Here is a 12,613-nt window from a genome sequence, read left to right as displayed (position 1 = left end):
AAGAGCATGTTAGAAGAGCATGTTTAGAAGAGCATGTTTATAAGAGCATGTTAGAAGAGCATGTTAGAAGAGCATGTTTATAAGAGCATGTTAGAAGAGCATGTTAGAAGAGCATGTTATAAGAGCATGTTTAGAAGAGCATGTTAGAAGAGCATGTTAGAAGAGCATGTTTATAAGAGCATGTTTATAAGAGCATGTTAGAAGAGCATGTTTATAAGAGCATGTTAGAAGAGCATGTTAGAAGAGCATGTTAGAAGAGCATGTTAGAAGAGCATGTTAGAAGAGCATGTTTATAAGAGCATGTTTATAAGAGCATGTTTAGAAGAGCATGTTTAGAAGAGCATGTTAGAAGAGCATGTTTATAAGAGCATGTTAGAAGAGCATGTTAGAAGAGCATGTTAGAAGAGCATGTTAGAAGAGCATGTTTATAAGAGCATGTTTATAAGAGCATGTTAGAAGAGCATGTTTAGAAGAGCATGTTAGAAGAGCATGTTAGAAGAGCATGTTTATAAGAGCATGTTTAGAAGAGCATGTTTAGAAGAGCATGTTTAGAAGAGCATGTTAGAAGAGCATGTTTAGAAGAGCATGTTTATAAGAGCATGTTTATAAGAGCATGTTAGAAGAGCATGTTAGAAGAGCATGTTAGAAGAGCATGTTTAGAAGAGCATGTTTAGAAGAGCATGTTTAGAAGAGCATGTTTATAAGAGCATGTTAGAAGAGCATGTTTATAAGAGCATGTTTATAAGAGCATGTTAGAAGAGCATGTTTATAAGAGCATGTTTATAAGAGCATGTTTAGAAGAGCATGTTTATAAGAGCATGTTTATAAGAGCATGTTATAAGAGCATGTTTATAAGAGCATGTTTATAAGAGCATGTTATAAGAGCATGTTTAGAAGAGCATGTTTATAAGAGCATGTTTATAAGAGCATGTTAGAAGAGCATGTTTATAAGAGCATGTTTATAAGAGCATGTTAGAAGAGCATGTTTAGAAGAGCATGTTTAGAAGAGCATGTTTATAAGAGCATGTTTATAAGAGCATGTTTATAAGAGCATGTTATAAGAGCATGTTTATAAGAGCATGTTTATAAGAGCATGTTTAGAAGAGCATGTTAGAAGAGCATGTTAGAAGAGCATGTTAGAAGAGCATGTTTAGAAGAGCATGTTAGAAGAGCATGTTAGAAGAGCATGTTTATAAGAGCATGTTAGAAGAGCATGTTATAAGAGCATGTTTAGAAGAGCATGTTTAGAAGAGCATGTTTATAAGAGCATGTTTATAAGAGCATGTTAGAAGAGCATGTTAGAAGAGCATGTTTATAAGAGCATGTTAGAAGAGCATGTTTATAAGAGCATGTTAGAAGAGCATGTTTATAAGAGCATGTTAGAAGAGCATGTTAGAAGAGCATGTTAGAAGAGCATGTTTATAAGAGCATGTTAGAAGAGCATGTTTATAAGAGCATGTTTATAAGAGCATGTTTATAAGAGCATGTTAGAAGAGCATGTTATAAGAGCATGTTTATAAGAGCATGTTAGAAGAGCATGTTTATAAGAGCATGTTTATAAGAGCATGTTTATAAGAGCATGTTTATAAGAGCATGTTAGAAGAGCATGTTTAGAAGAGCATGTTAGAAGAGCATGTTTATAAGAGCATGTTAGAAGAGCATGTTTATAAGAGCATGTTTATAAGAGCATGTTAGAAGAGCATGTTTATAAGAGCATGTTTATAAGAGCATGTTTATAAGAGCATGTTTATAAGAGCATGTTTAGAAGAGCATGTTAGAAGAGCATGTTAGAAGAGCATGTTAGAAGAGCATGTTTAGAAGAGCATGTTTATAAGAGCATGTTAGAAGAGCATGTTTATAAGAGCATGTTAGAAGAGCATGTTTATAAGAGCATGTTTATAAGAGCATGTTAGAAGAGCATGTTATAAGAGCATGTTAGAAGAGCATGTTAGAAGAGCATGTTTATAAGAGCATGTTTAGAAGAGCATGTTAGAAGAGCATGTTAGAAGAGCATGTTTATAAGAGCATGTTTATAAGAGCATGTTAGAAGAGCATGTTTATAAGAGCATGTTTAGAAGAGCATGTTTATAAGAGCATGTTAGAAGAGCATGTTTATAAGAGCATGTTTATAAGAGCATGTTAGAAGAGCATGTTAGAAGAGCATGTTTATAAGAGCATGTTTATAAGAGCATGTTAGAAGAGCATGTTTATAAGAGCATGTTTATAAGAGCATGTTAGAAGAGCATGTTAGAAGAGCATGTTTATAAGAGCATGTTTATAAGAGCATGTTAGAAGAGCATGTTTAGAAGAGCATGTTTATAAGAGCATGTTAGAAGAGCATGTTAGAAGAGCATGTTTATAAGAGCATGTTAGAAGAGCATGTTTATAAGAGCATGTTTATAAGAGCATGTTTATAAGAGCATGTTAGAAGAGCATGTTTATAAGAGCATGTTAGAAGAGCATGTTAGAAGAGCATGTTAGAAGAGCATGTTAGAAGAGCATGTTTATAAGAGCATGTTAGAAGAGCATGTTTAGAAGAGCATGTTTATAAGAGCATGTTAGAAGAGCATGTTTAGAAGAGCATGTTTATAAGAGCATGTTAGAAGAGCATGTTTATAAGAGCATGTTTAGAAGAGCATGTTTATAAGAGCATGTTTAGAAGAGCATGTTAGAAGAGCATGTTTAGAAGAGCATGTTTATAAGAGCATGTTAGAAGAGCATGTTAGAAGAGCATGTTTATAAGAGCATGTTAGAAGAGCATGTTTATAAGAGCATGTTAGAAGAGCATGTTAGAAGAGCATGTTTATAAGAGCATGTTTATAAGAGCATGTTAGAAGAGCATGTTTAGAAGAGCATGTTAGAAGAGCATGTTTAGAAGAGCATGTTTATAAGAGCATGTTTATAAGAGCATGTTAGAAGAGCATGTTTAGAAGAGCATGTTTAGAAGAGCATGTTTAGAAGAGCATGTTTATAAGAGCATGTTAGAAGAGCATGTTTAGAAGAGCATGTTAGAAGAGCATGTTTATAAGAGCATGTTAGAAGAGCATGTTTATAAGAGCATGTTTATAAGAGCATGTTAGAAGAGCATGTTTAGAAGAGCATGTTATAAGAGCATGTTTATAAGAGCATGTTAGAAGAGCATGTTAGAAGAGCATGTTTAGAAGAGCATGTTTATAAGAGCATGTTAGAAGAGCATGTTTATAAGAGCATGTTAGAAGAGCATGTTAGAAGAGCATGTTATAAGAGCATGTTTATAAGAGCATGTTAGAAGAGCATGTTTATAAGAGCATGTTAGAAGAGCATGTTTATAAGAGCATGTTTAGAAGAGCATGTTAGAAGAGCATGTTAGAAGAGCATGTTAGAAGAGCATGTTTATAAGAGCATGTTTATAAGAGCATGTTTAGAAGAGCATGTTTATAAGAGCATGTTTAGAAGAGCATGTTTATAAGAGCATGTTTATAAGAGCATGTTTATAAGAGCATGTTAGAAGAGCATGTTTATAAGAGCATGTTAGAAGAGCATGTTAGAAGAGCATGTTAGAAGAGCATGTTTATAAGAGCATGTTTATAAGAGCATGTTTATAAGAGCATGTTTATAAGAGCATGTTTAGAAGAGCATGTTTATAAGAGCATGTTTATAAGAGCATGTTTAGAAGAGCATGTTAGAAGAGCATGTTTAGAAGAGCATGTTTATAAGAGCATGTTTATAAGAGCATGTTTATAAGAGCATGTTAGAAGAGCATGTTAGAAGAGCATGTTAGAAGAGCATGTTTATAAGAGCATGTTTAGAAGAGCATGTTTAGAAGAGCATGTTTATAAGAGCATGTTTAGAAGAGCATGTTTATAAGAGCATGTTTAGAAGAGCATGTTTAGAAGAGCATGTTAGAAGAGCATGTTTAGAAGAGCATGTTTATAAGAGCATGTTAGAAGAGCATGTTTATAAGAGCATGTTAGAAGAGCATGTTTAGAAGAGCATGTTTAGAAGAGCATGTTTAGAAGAGCATGTTTATAAGAGCATGTTTAGAAGAGCATGTTTAGAAGAGCATGTTAGAAGAGCATGTTAGAAGAGCATGTTAGAAGAGCATGTTTAGAAGAGCATGTTTATAAGAGCATGTTAGAAGAGCATGTTTATAAGAGCATGTTAGAAGAGCATGTTTATAAGAGCATGTTAGAAGAGCATGTTTATAAGAGCATGTTAGAAGAGCATGTTTATAAGAGCATGTTTATAAGAGCATGTTTATAAGAGCATGTTAGAAGAGCATGTTAGAAGAGCATGTTAGAAGAGCATGTTTATAAGAGCATGTTTATAAGAGCATGTTAGAAGAGCATGTTTATAAGAGCATGTTAGAAGAGCATGTTAGAAGAGCATGTTTATAAGAGCATGTTAGAAGAGCATGTTAGAAGAGCATGTTTATAAGAGCATGTTAGAAGAGCATGTTAGAAGAGCATGTTTATAAGAGCATGTTAGAAGAGCATGTTTATAAGAGCATGTTAGAAGAGCATGTTTATAAGAGCATGTTAGAAGAGCATGTTTAGAAGAGCATGTTAGAAGAGCATGTTAGAAGAGCATGTTTAGAAGAGCATGTTTATAAGAGCATGTTTAAAAGAGCATGTTTATAAGAGCATGTTTAGAAGAGCATGTTAGAAGAGCATGTTAGAAGAGCATGTTTATAAGAGCATGTTAGAAGAGCATGTTTAGAAGAGCATGTTTAGAAGAGCATGTTAGAAGAGCATGTTAGAAGAGCATGTTTATAAGAGCATGTTAGAAGAGCATGTTTATAAGAGCATGTTTATAAGAGCATGTTTATAAGAGCATGTTTATAAGAGCATGTTTATAAGAGCATGTTAGAAGAGCATGTTTATAAGAGCATGTTTAGAAGAGCATGTTAGAAGAGCATGTTAGAAGAGCATGTTTATAAGAGCATGTTAGAAGAGCATGTTAGAAGAGCATGTTTATAAGAGCATGTTAGAAGAGCATGTTTATAAGAGCATGTTTATAAGAGCATGTTTATAAGAGCATGTTTATAAGAGCATGTTTATAAGAGCATGTTAGAAGAGCATGTTTATAAGAGCATGTTTATAAGTGCATGTTAGAAGAGCATGTTAGAAGAGCATGTTAGAAGAGCATGTTTATAAGAGCATGTTTATAAGAGCATGTTAGAAGAGCATGTTTATAAGAGCATGTTTATAAGTGCATGTTAGAAGAGCATGTTAGAAGAGCATGTTAGAAGAGCATGTTTATAAGAGCATGTTTAGAAGAGCATGTTTATAAGTGCATGTTAGAAGAGCATGTTAGAAGAGCATGTTAGAAGAGCATGTTTATAAGAGCATGTTAGAAGAGCATGTTAGAAGAGCATGTTTAGAAGAGCATGTTATAAGAGCATGTTTATAAGAGCATGTTTATAAGAGCATGTTTAGAAGAGCATGTTTATAAGAGCATGTTTATAAGAGCATGTTTATAAGAGCATGTTAGAAGAGCATGTTTAGAAGAGCATGTTTAGAAGAGCATGTTTAGAAGAGCATGTTTAGAAGAGCATGTTAGAAGAGCATGTTTATAAGAGCATGTTAGAAGAGCATGTTAGAAGAGCATGTTAGAAGAGCATGTTAGAAGAGCATGTTTATAAGAGCATGTTTATAAGAGCATGTTTAGAAGAGCATGTTTAGAAGAGCATGTTAGAAGAGCATGTTAGAAGAGCATGTTTATAAGAGCATGTTTATAAGAGCATGTTAGAAGAGCCTGTTAGAAGAGCATGTTAGAAGAGCATGTTTATAAGAGCATGTTTATAAGAGCATGTTAGAAGAGCATGTTAGAAGAGCATGTTTATAAGAGCATGTTAGAAGAGCATGTTAGAAGAGCATGTTATAAGAGCATGTTTATAAGAGCATGTTAGAAGAGCATGTTTATAAGAGCATGTTTAGAAGAGCATGTTTATAAGAGCATGTTAGAAGAGCATGTTTATAAGAGCATGTTATAAGAGCATGTTTATAAGAGCATGTTATAAGAGCATGTTTATAAGAGCATGTTTATAAGAGCATGTTATAAGAGCATGTTTATAAGAGCCTGTTTAGAAGAGCATGTTTATAAGAGCATGTTAGAAGAGCATGTTTATAAGAGCATGTTAGAAGAGCATGTTAGAAGAGCATGTTAGAAGAGCATGTTTATAAGAGCATGTTAGAAGAGCATGTTAGAAGAGCATGTTATAAGAGCATGTTTAATAAGAGCATGTTTATAAGAGCATGTTAGAAGAGCATGTTAGAAGAGCATGTTTATAAGAGCATGTTTAGAAGAGCATGTTTAGAAGAGCCTGTTTAGAAGAGCATGTTTATAAGAGCATGTTTATAAGAGCATGTTTATAAGAGCATGTTTATAAGAGCATGTTTATAAGAGCATGTTTATAAGAGCATGTTTATAAGAGCATGTTAGAAGAGCATGTTTATAAGAGCATGTTTATAAGAGCATGTTAGAAGAGCATGTTATAAGAGCATGTTTATAAGAGCATGTTAGAAGAGCATGTTTATAAGAGCATGTTATAAGAGCATGTTTATCAGAGCATGTTAGAAGAGCATGTTTAGAAGAGCATGTTTAGAAGAGCATGTTTAGAAGAGCATGTTTATAAGAGCATGTTAGAAGAGCATGTTTATCAGAGCATGTTAGAAGAGCATGTTTAGAAGAGCATGTTAGAAGAGCCTGTTTAGAAGGGTGGTGCTCTGCTATCACAAAGATGATGAGTTATGAAGTCAGAGCAGGCATTGAAGCTGGGAGGTTTTCCCAGAGTGCACTCTGTCCTAGCAGCGAGAGTGGTGACTACATACAGCAGGAAAATCAAAGCTCAGAACGTCAAATTGAGCTCACATCATCGAAAGTCCACAACCAGACCGGCAAATAATGAATCAATTACAATCCAGAATAACCTCAATCATGGCTCTGCTGAGCCCAGAGTCCATCCAGGACGCTGATGTGGTCCAGTCATACGAGCCTGGAGGGGGGGGGGGGGGGGGGGGGACGCTGATGTGGTCCAGTCATACGAGCCTGGAGGGGGGGGGGGGGGGGGACGCTGATGTGGTCCAGTCATACGAGCCTGGAGGGGGGGGGGGGGGGGGACGCTGATGTGGTCCAGTCATACGAGCCTGGAGGGGGGGGGGACGCTGATGTGGTCCAGTCATACGAGCCTGGAGGAGGGGGGGGGGGGGGGACGCTGATGTGGTCCAGTCATACGAGTCATTTATTATTTTACACAATAAGGTACCTGCTGTACTAATTTATCTCCCCAAAGTATAGAATCTTTCAAGACAATGTTGATATCATCAACCTCTGCAAGCACAGCTGCTTTCACTTATGTGTCGGCAACTTTAAAAGAGAAGACTCAAATTATTTATGGTTGCCTCCATGTCTGATTTTGGCCCCTGGGGAAACAGGGTTTTTGCTCCCCTCTGGGAAGGGTAGTGGTGGATCACTATGCCCCCCCCTCTCTGTAATGAATCAATTACAATCCAGAATAACCTCAATCATGGCTCTGCTGAGCCCAGAGTCCATCCAGGACGCTGATGTGGTCCAGTCATACGAGCCTGGAGGGGGGGGGGGGGGGGGGGACGCTGATGTGGTCCAGTCATACGAGCCTGGAGGGGGGGGGGGGGGGGACGCTGATGTGGTCCAGTCATACGAGCCTGGAGGAGGGGGGGGGGGGGGGGGACGACGCTGATGTGGTCCAGTCATACGAGCCTGGAGGGGGGGGGGGGGGGGACGCTGATGTGGTCCAGTCATACGAGCCTGGAGGGGGGGGGGACGCTGATGTGGTCCAGTCATACGAGCCTGGAGGAGGGGGGGGGGGGGGACGCTGATGTGGTCCAGTCATACGAGCCTGGAGGAGGGGGGGGGGGGGGGGGGGGGGACGCTGATGTGGTCCTGTCATACGAGCCTGGAGGGGGGGGGGGACGCTGATGTGGTCCAGTCATACAAGCCTGGAGGGGGGGGGGGGGGGACGCTGATGTGGTCCAGTCATACGAGCCTGGAGGGGGGGGGGGGGACGCTGATGTGGTCCTGTCATACGAGCCTGGAGGGGGGGGGGGACGCTGATGTGGTCCAGTCATACGAGCCTGGAGGGGGGGGGGGGGGGGACGCTGATGTGGTCCAGTCATACGAGCCTGGAGGAGGGGGGGGGGGGGGGACGCTGATGTGGTCCAGTCATACGAGTCATTTATTATTTTACACAATAAGGTACCTGCTGTACTAATTTATCTCCCCAAAGTATAGAATCTTTCAAGACAATGTTGATATCATCAACCTCTGCAAGCACAGCTGCTTTCACTTATGTGTCGGCAACTTTAAAAGAGAAGACTCAAATTATTTATGGTTGCCTCCATGTCTGATTTTGGCCCCTGGGGAAACAGGGTTTCTGCTCCCCTCTGGGAAGGGTAGTGGTGGATCACTATGCCCCCCCCTCTCTGTAAAGCATTGTGTCATCTCTGTGTATGATATGTGCTATGCAAATAAAGTTTGATTTGATTTGATCAACTTTCATATTTATTTAAAAAAAGGTAACAAACTATACATTGATTATACAAACTGTACACATGGAAAAAACTCTTCATTAAGAAACCTACTACATGCACATAGAGCCTATGAGTTTGGCCAACATTTCACCAAGGGTTGCCTCTCTTTAGGCTGGGTCAGTGTGTGTGTGTGTGTGTGTTTGGGCAGGGTCAGTGTGTGTGTGTGTGTGTGTGTGTGTGTGTGTGTGTGTGGTTAGGCAGGGTCAGTGTGTGTGTGTGGTTGGGCAGGGTCAGTGTGTGTGTGTGTGTGTGTGTGTGGTTAGGCAGGGTCAGTGTGTGTGTGTGTGTGTGTGTGGTTAGGCAGGGTCAGTGTGTGTGTGTGTGTGTGTGTGTGTGGTTAGGCAGGGTCAGTGTGTGTGTGTGTGTGTGTGTGTGTGTGTGTGTGGTTAGGCAGGGTCAGTGTGTGTGTGTGTGTGTGTGTGTGTGTGGTTAGGCAGGGTCAGTGTGTGTGTGTGTGGTGAGGCAGGGTCAGTGTGTGTGTGTGTGGTGAGGCAGGGTCAGTGTGTGTGTGTGTGTGGTTAGGCAGGGTCAGTGTGTGTGTGTGTGTGGTTAGGCAGGGTCAGTGTGTGTGTGTGTGTGGTTAGGCAGGGTCAGTGTGTGTGTGTGTGGTTAGGCAGGGTCAGTGTGTGTGTGTGTGGTGAGGCAGGGTCAGTGTGTGTGTGTGTGTGGTTAGGCAGGGTCAGTGTGTGTGGGGCGCTGGGCAGACACGGTGGCGTTAGTCTGGCAGATCTGGTAGCGCGGTGCTCTCTGGCCGTGCTCCTCCACCTCGGACGCTCGGACACACAGGTCCAGCCAGGGCCGCTCCGCTGGGGGAGGAGGGGCAGGGGTCAGCTCAGCCTCCGAGGAATAGAAGCTCATTGGAAAAATGCAGTTAGATATATTGTATGATTTTAGATAGATATTTTATGATTCAGGTTTGAAATAGAGTCAAATCACTTATTCTGAAACTTAGCCTTGAGTATACTGAGTACTTAATACTTTGAGTAAATATAGTAACAGGCCAGATGAACTCCCCTCTGGGTGTGAATAGAGCAAGTCCATTATGAGACATGAGGCTGAGGCCCCAGGGGCTCAGGACGGGAGCTTCTGTTCATAACTAGGTGTTGCGATGAGGCGTCATCTCACTGGAGCGTGAATGAGGAGGGGGAAAGATCATGGCTCTGTTGTGAAGAGGCTGCCCATGTCCAGTCACTTGATAAACATACCTATCCTACTTCCTGGTGGACAGAGCTTGTCCATGGTTTTCTGGATCCGGTCCTGGGCATCCTGATTGTCTGCTACTTCCTCCGGTGAAACGGCAAAGAATGTTTCCTTCAACAGGACACAGTTCAGTGGAAATTCAACAGTTTAATAAGCAGGTGTGGTACATGAAGGTGTAACTAGCAGCTGTGGTACATGCACAGGTAACTAGCAGGTGTGGTACATGCAGAGGTAACTAGCAGGTGTGGTACATGCACAGGTAACTAGCAGGTGTGGTACATGCACAGGTAACTAGCAGGTGTGGTACATGTATCAATCAATCAATCAAAGCTTTATTTGTATAGCGCATTTCATACCCAGAGGCAACACAATGTGCTTTACAGAGAACAAGGGAGGTGGGCATACGACCCACCTCTACATATTCCAGAGGGAAGCAAAAAACCAGTATCACCCGGGGGCCAGAAAAGTGAGCTGTAAAAATTCTTCCCTGACCCCTCTCAACAAGGCGATCGAGCAAGATCCTGGAGTATGTTTGTCTAAGAACATTTATAAAGCAATAAATTACATAAAATTACATTTTCAGAGTAAGAGAGGCTATGTACTGCTCGTGATCTACAGACCACACTGATCTTCAGGGGCAAAGTGACAAAAATTCACTGTGTTGTAGTGAAATGAAAGCAGCGATGAATTGGGAATGGACCAATGATCCAGACCCACACACATCAGCCCCCTGACTCACACACCCAGACCCAGAGACACGCCAGAGTCCAGCGTGGCTCAACTCACAGCGTCTGTCCAGAGCAGCGCGTCCAGAGACGCACTTTCGTCCCGCAGCTCCAGAGTGACCAGGACACCGTACTGCAGCACCTGCACGCCCAGCGCTGAGGAGACACCACACACAACCTCAATACCCCTTTAATACCCCTCAGTACCCCTCTAATACCCCTCTAAAACCCCTCAGTACCCCTCTAATACCCCTCTCCAAACTCTCCTGCACCCCAGAGCTGAGGACACACCACACACAACCTCAATACCCCTCTAATACCCCTCTTATACCCCTCAGTACCCCTCTAATACCCCTCAGTACCCCTCTAATACCCCTCAGTACCCCTCCCCAACCTCACCTGCACCCCAGAGCTGAGGACACATCACACACAACCAGGGCTAGAAACGGAGACAGACCAGACCACATTTAAAAGGGGGTGCAGGGAAGGGTTGGGGAGGGGTACAGAGGGGTATTAGAGGGTTGGGGGGTACAGAGGGGTATTAGAGGGTTGGAGGGGTACAGAGGGGTATTATAGGGTTGGGGGGGTACAGAGGGGTATTAGAGGGTTGGGCGGTACAGAGGGGTATTAGAGGGTTGGAGGGGTACAGAGGGGTATTATAGGGTTGGGGGGTACAGAGGGGTATTAGAGGGTTGGGGGGTACAGAGGGGTATTAGAGGGTTCAGGAGGGGTACAGAGGGGTATTATAGGGTTGGGGGGTACAGAGGGGTATTAGAGGGTTGGGGGGTACAGAGGGGTATTAGAGGGTTCAGGAGGGGTACAGAGGGGTATTATAGGGTTGGGGGGGGTACAGAGGGGTATTATAGGGTTGGGGGGGTACAGAGGGGTATTATAGGGTTGGGGGGGTACAGAGGGGTATTATAGGGTTGGGGGGGTAAAGAGGGGTATTAGAGGGTTGGAGGGGTACAGAGGGGGATTAGAGGGTTGGGGGGGTAAAGAGGGGTATTAGAGGGTTGGAGGGGTACAGAGGGGTATTAGAGGGTTGGGGGGTACAGAGGGGTATTAGAGGGTTGGGGGGGTTCAGAGGGGTATTATAGGGTTGGGGGGGTTCAGAGGGGTATTATAGGGTTGGGGGGGTAAAGAGGGGTATTAGAGGGTTGGAGGGGTACAGAGGGGTATTATAGGGTTGGAGGGGTACAGAGGGGTATTAGAGGGTTGGGGGGTACAGAGGGGTATTATAGGGTTGGGGGGTACAGAGGGGTATTATAGGGTTGGGGGGTACAGAGGGGGATTAGAGGGTTGGAGGGGTACAGAGGGGTATTATAGGGTTGGGGGGTACAGAGGGGTATTAGAGGGTTGGGGGGGTTCAGAGGGGTATTATAGGGTTGGAGGGGTACAGAGGGGTATTATAGGGTTGGGGGGTACAGAGGGGGATTAGAGGGTTGGAGGGGTACAGAGGGGTATTAGAGGGTTGGGGGGTACAGAGGGGTATTAGAGGGAGAGAGAGAGAACAGAGAGAGGAGAACAGAGAGAGGAGAACAGAGAGAGAGAACAGAGAGATAGAACAGAGAGAACAGAGAGAGAGAACAGAGAGGGAGAACAGAGAGGAGAACAGAGAGAGAGAGAACAGAGAGAGAACAGAGAGAGGAGAACAGAGAGAGAGAGAACAGAGAGAGAACAGAGAGAGAGAACAGAGAGGAGAACAGAGAGGAGAACAGCCAGAGGGAGAACAGAGAGAGAACAGAGAGAGAACAGAGAGGGAGAACAGAGAGAGGAGAACAGAGAGAGAGAACAGAGAGAGGAGAACAGAGAGAGGAGAACAGAGAGAGGAGAACAGAGAGGAGAACAGAGAGAGGAGAACAGAGAGAGAACAGAGAGAGGAGAACAGAGAGAGGAGAACAGAGAGAGGAGAACAGACAGAGGAGAACAGAGAGAGAGAGAACAGAGAGAGAGAGAGAGAACAGAGAGAGAGAACAGAGAGAGGGAGAACAGAGAACAGAGAGAGAGAACAGACAGAGGAGAACAGAGAGAGGAGAACAGAGAGAGGAGAACAGAGAGAGGAGAACAGAGAGAGGAGAACAGAGAGAGGAGAAGACAGAGGGAGAACAGAGAGGAGAACAGAGAGAGAACAGAGAGAGG

The 12,613-nt window shown here is 42.6% G+C and overlaps 1 protein-coding gene across 1 annotated transcript in view; it reads right to left on the bottom strand.

Annotated features, from left to right (window-relative positions):
• Positions 1-8,984: 8,984 nt before the first annotated feature.
• The window catches only part of pot1 (protection of telomeres 1 homolog), a gene marked incomplete at its 5' end in the record, with an annotated part of 97,507 nt that continues 93,878 nt past the window's right edge, over positions 8,985-12,613 (bottom strand). Inside the window, 3 exons of the mRNA XM_084452838.1 lie at positions 8,985-9,355; positions 9,755-9,860; positions 10,536-10,630. Of these exons, the coding sequence (XP_084308964.1) occupies positions 9,219-9,355; positions 9,755-9,860; positions 10,536-10,630 (338 nt within the window). The 3' untranslated portion in view covers positions 8,985-9,218. The remainder of the gene's footprint in view (positions 9,356-9,754; positions 9,861-10,535; positions 10,631-12,613) is intronic.

The sequence above is a fragment of the Borostomias antarcticus genome (genome assembly GCF_949987555.1).
Source record: "Borostomias antarcticus genome assembly, chromosome: 18".
NCBI lineage: Eukaryota > Metazoa > Chordata > Actinopteri > Stomiiformes > Stomiidae > Borostomias > Borostomias antarcticus.
This window is presented reverse-complemented; position numbering and strand designations above follow the sequence as displayed.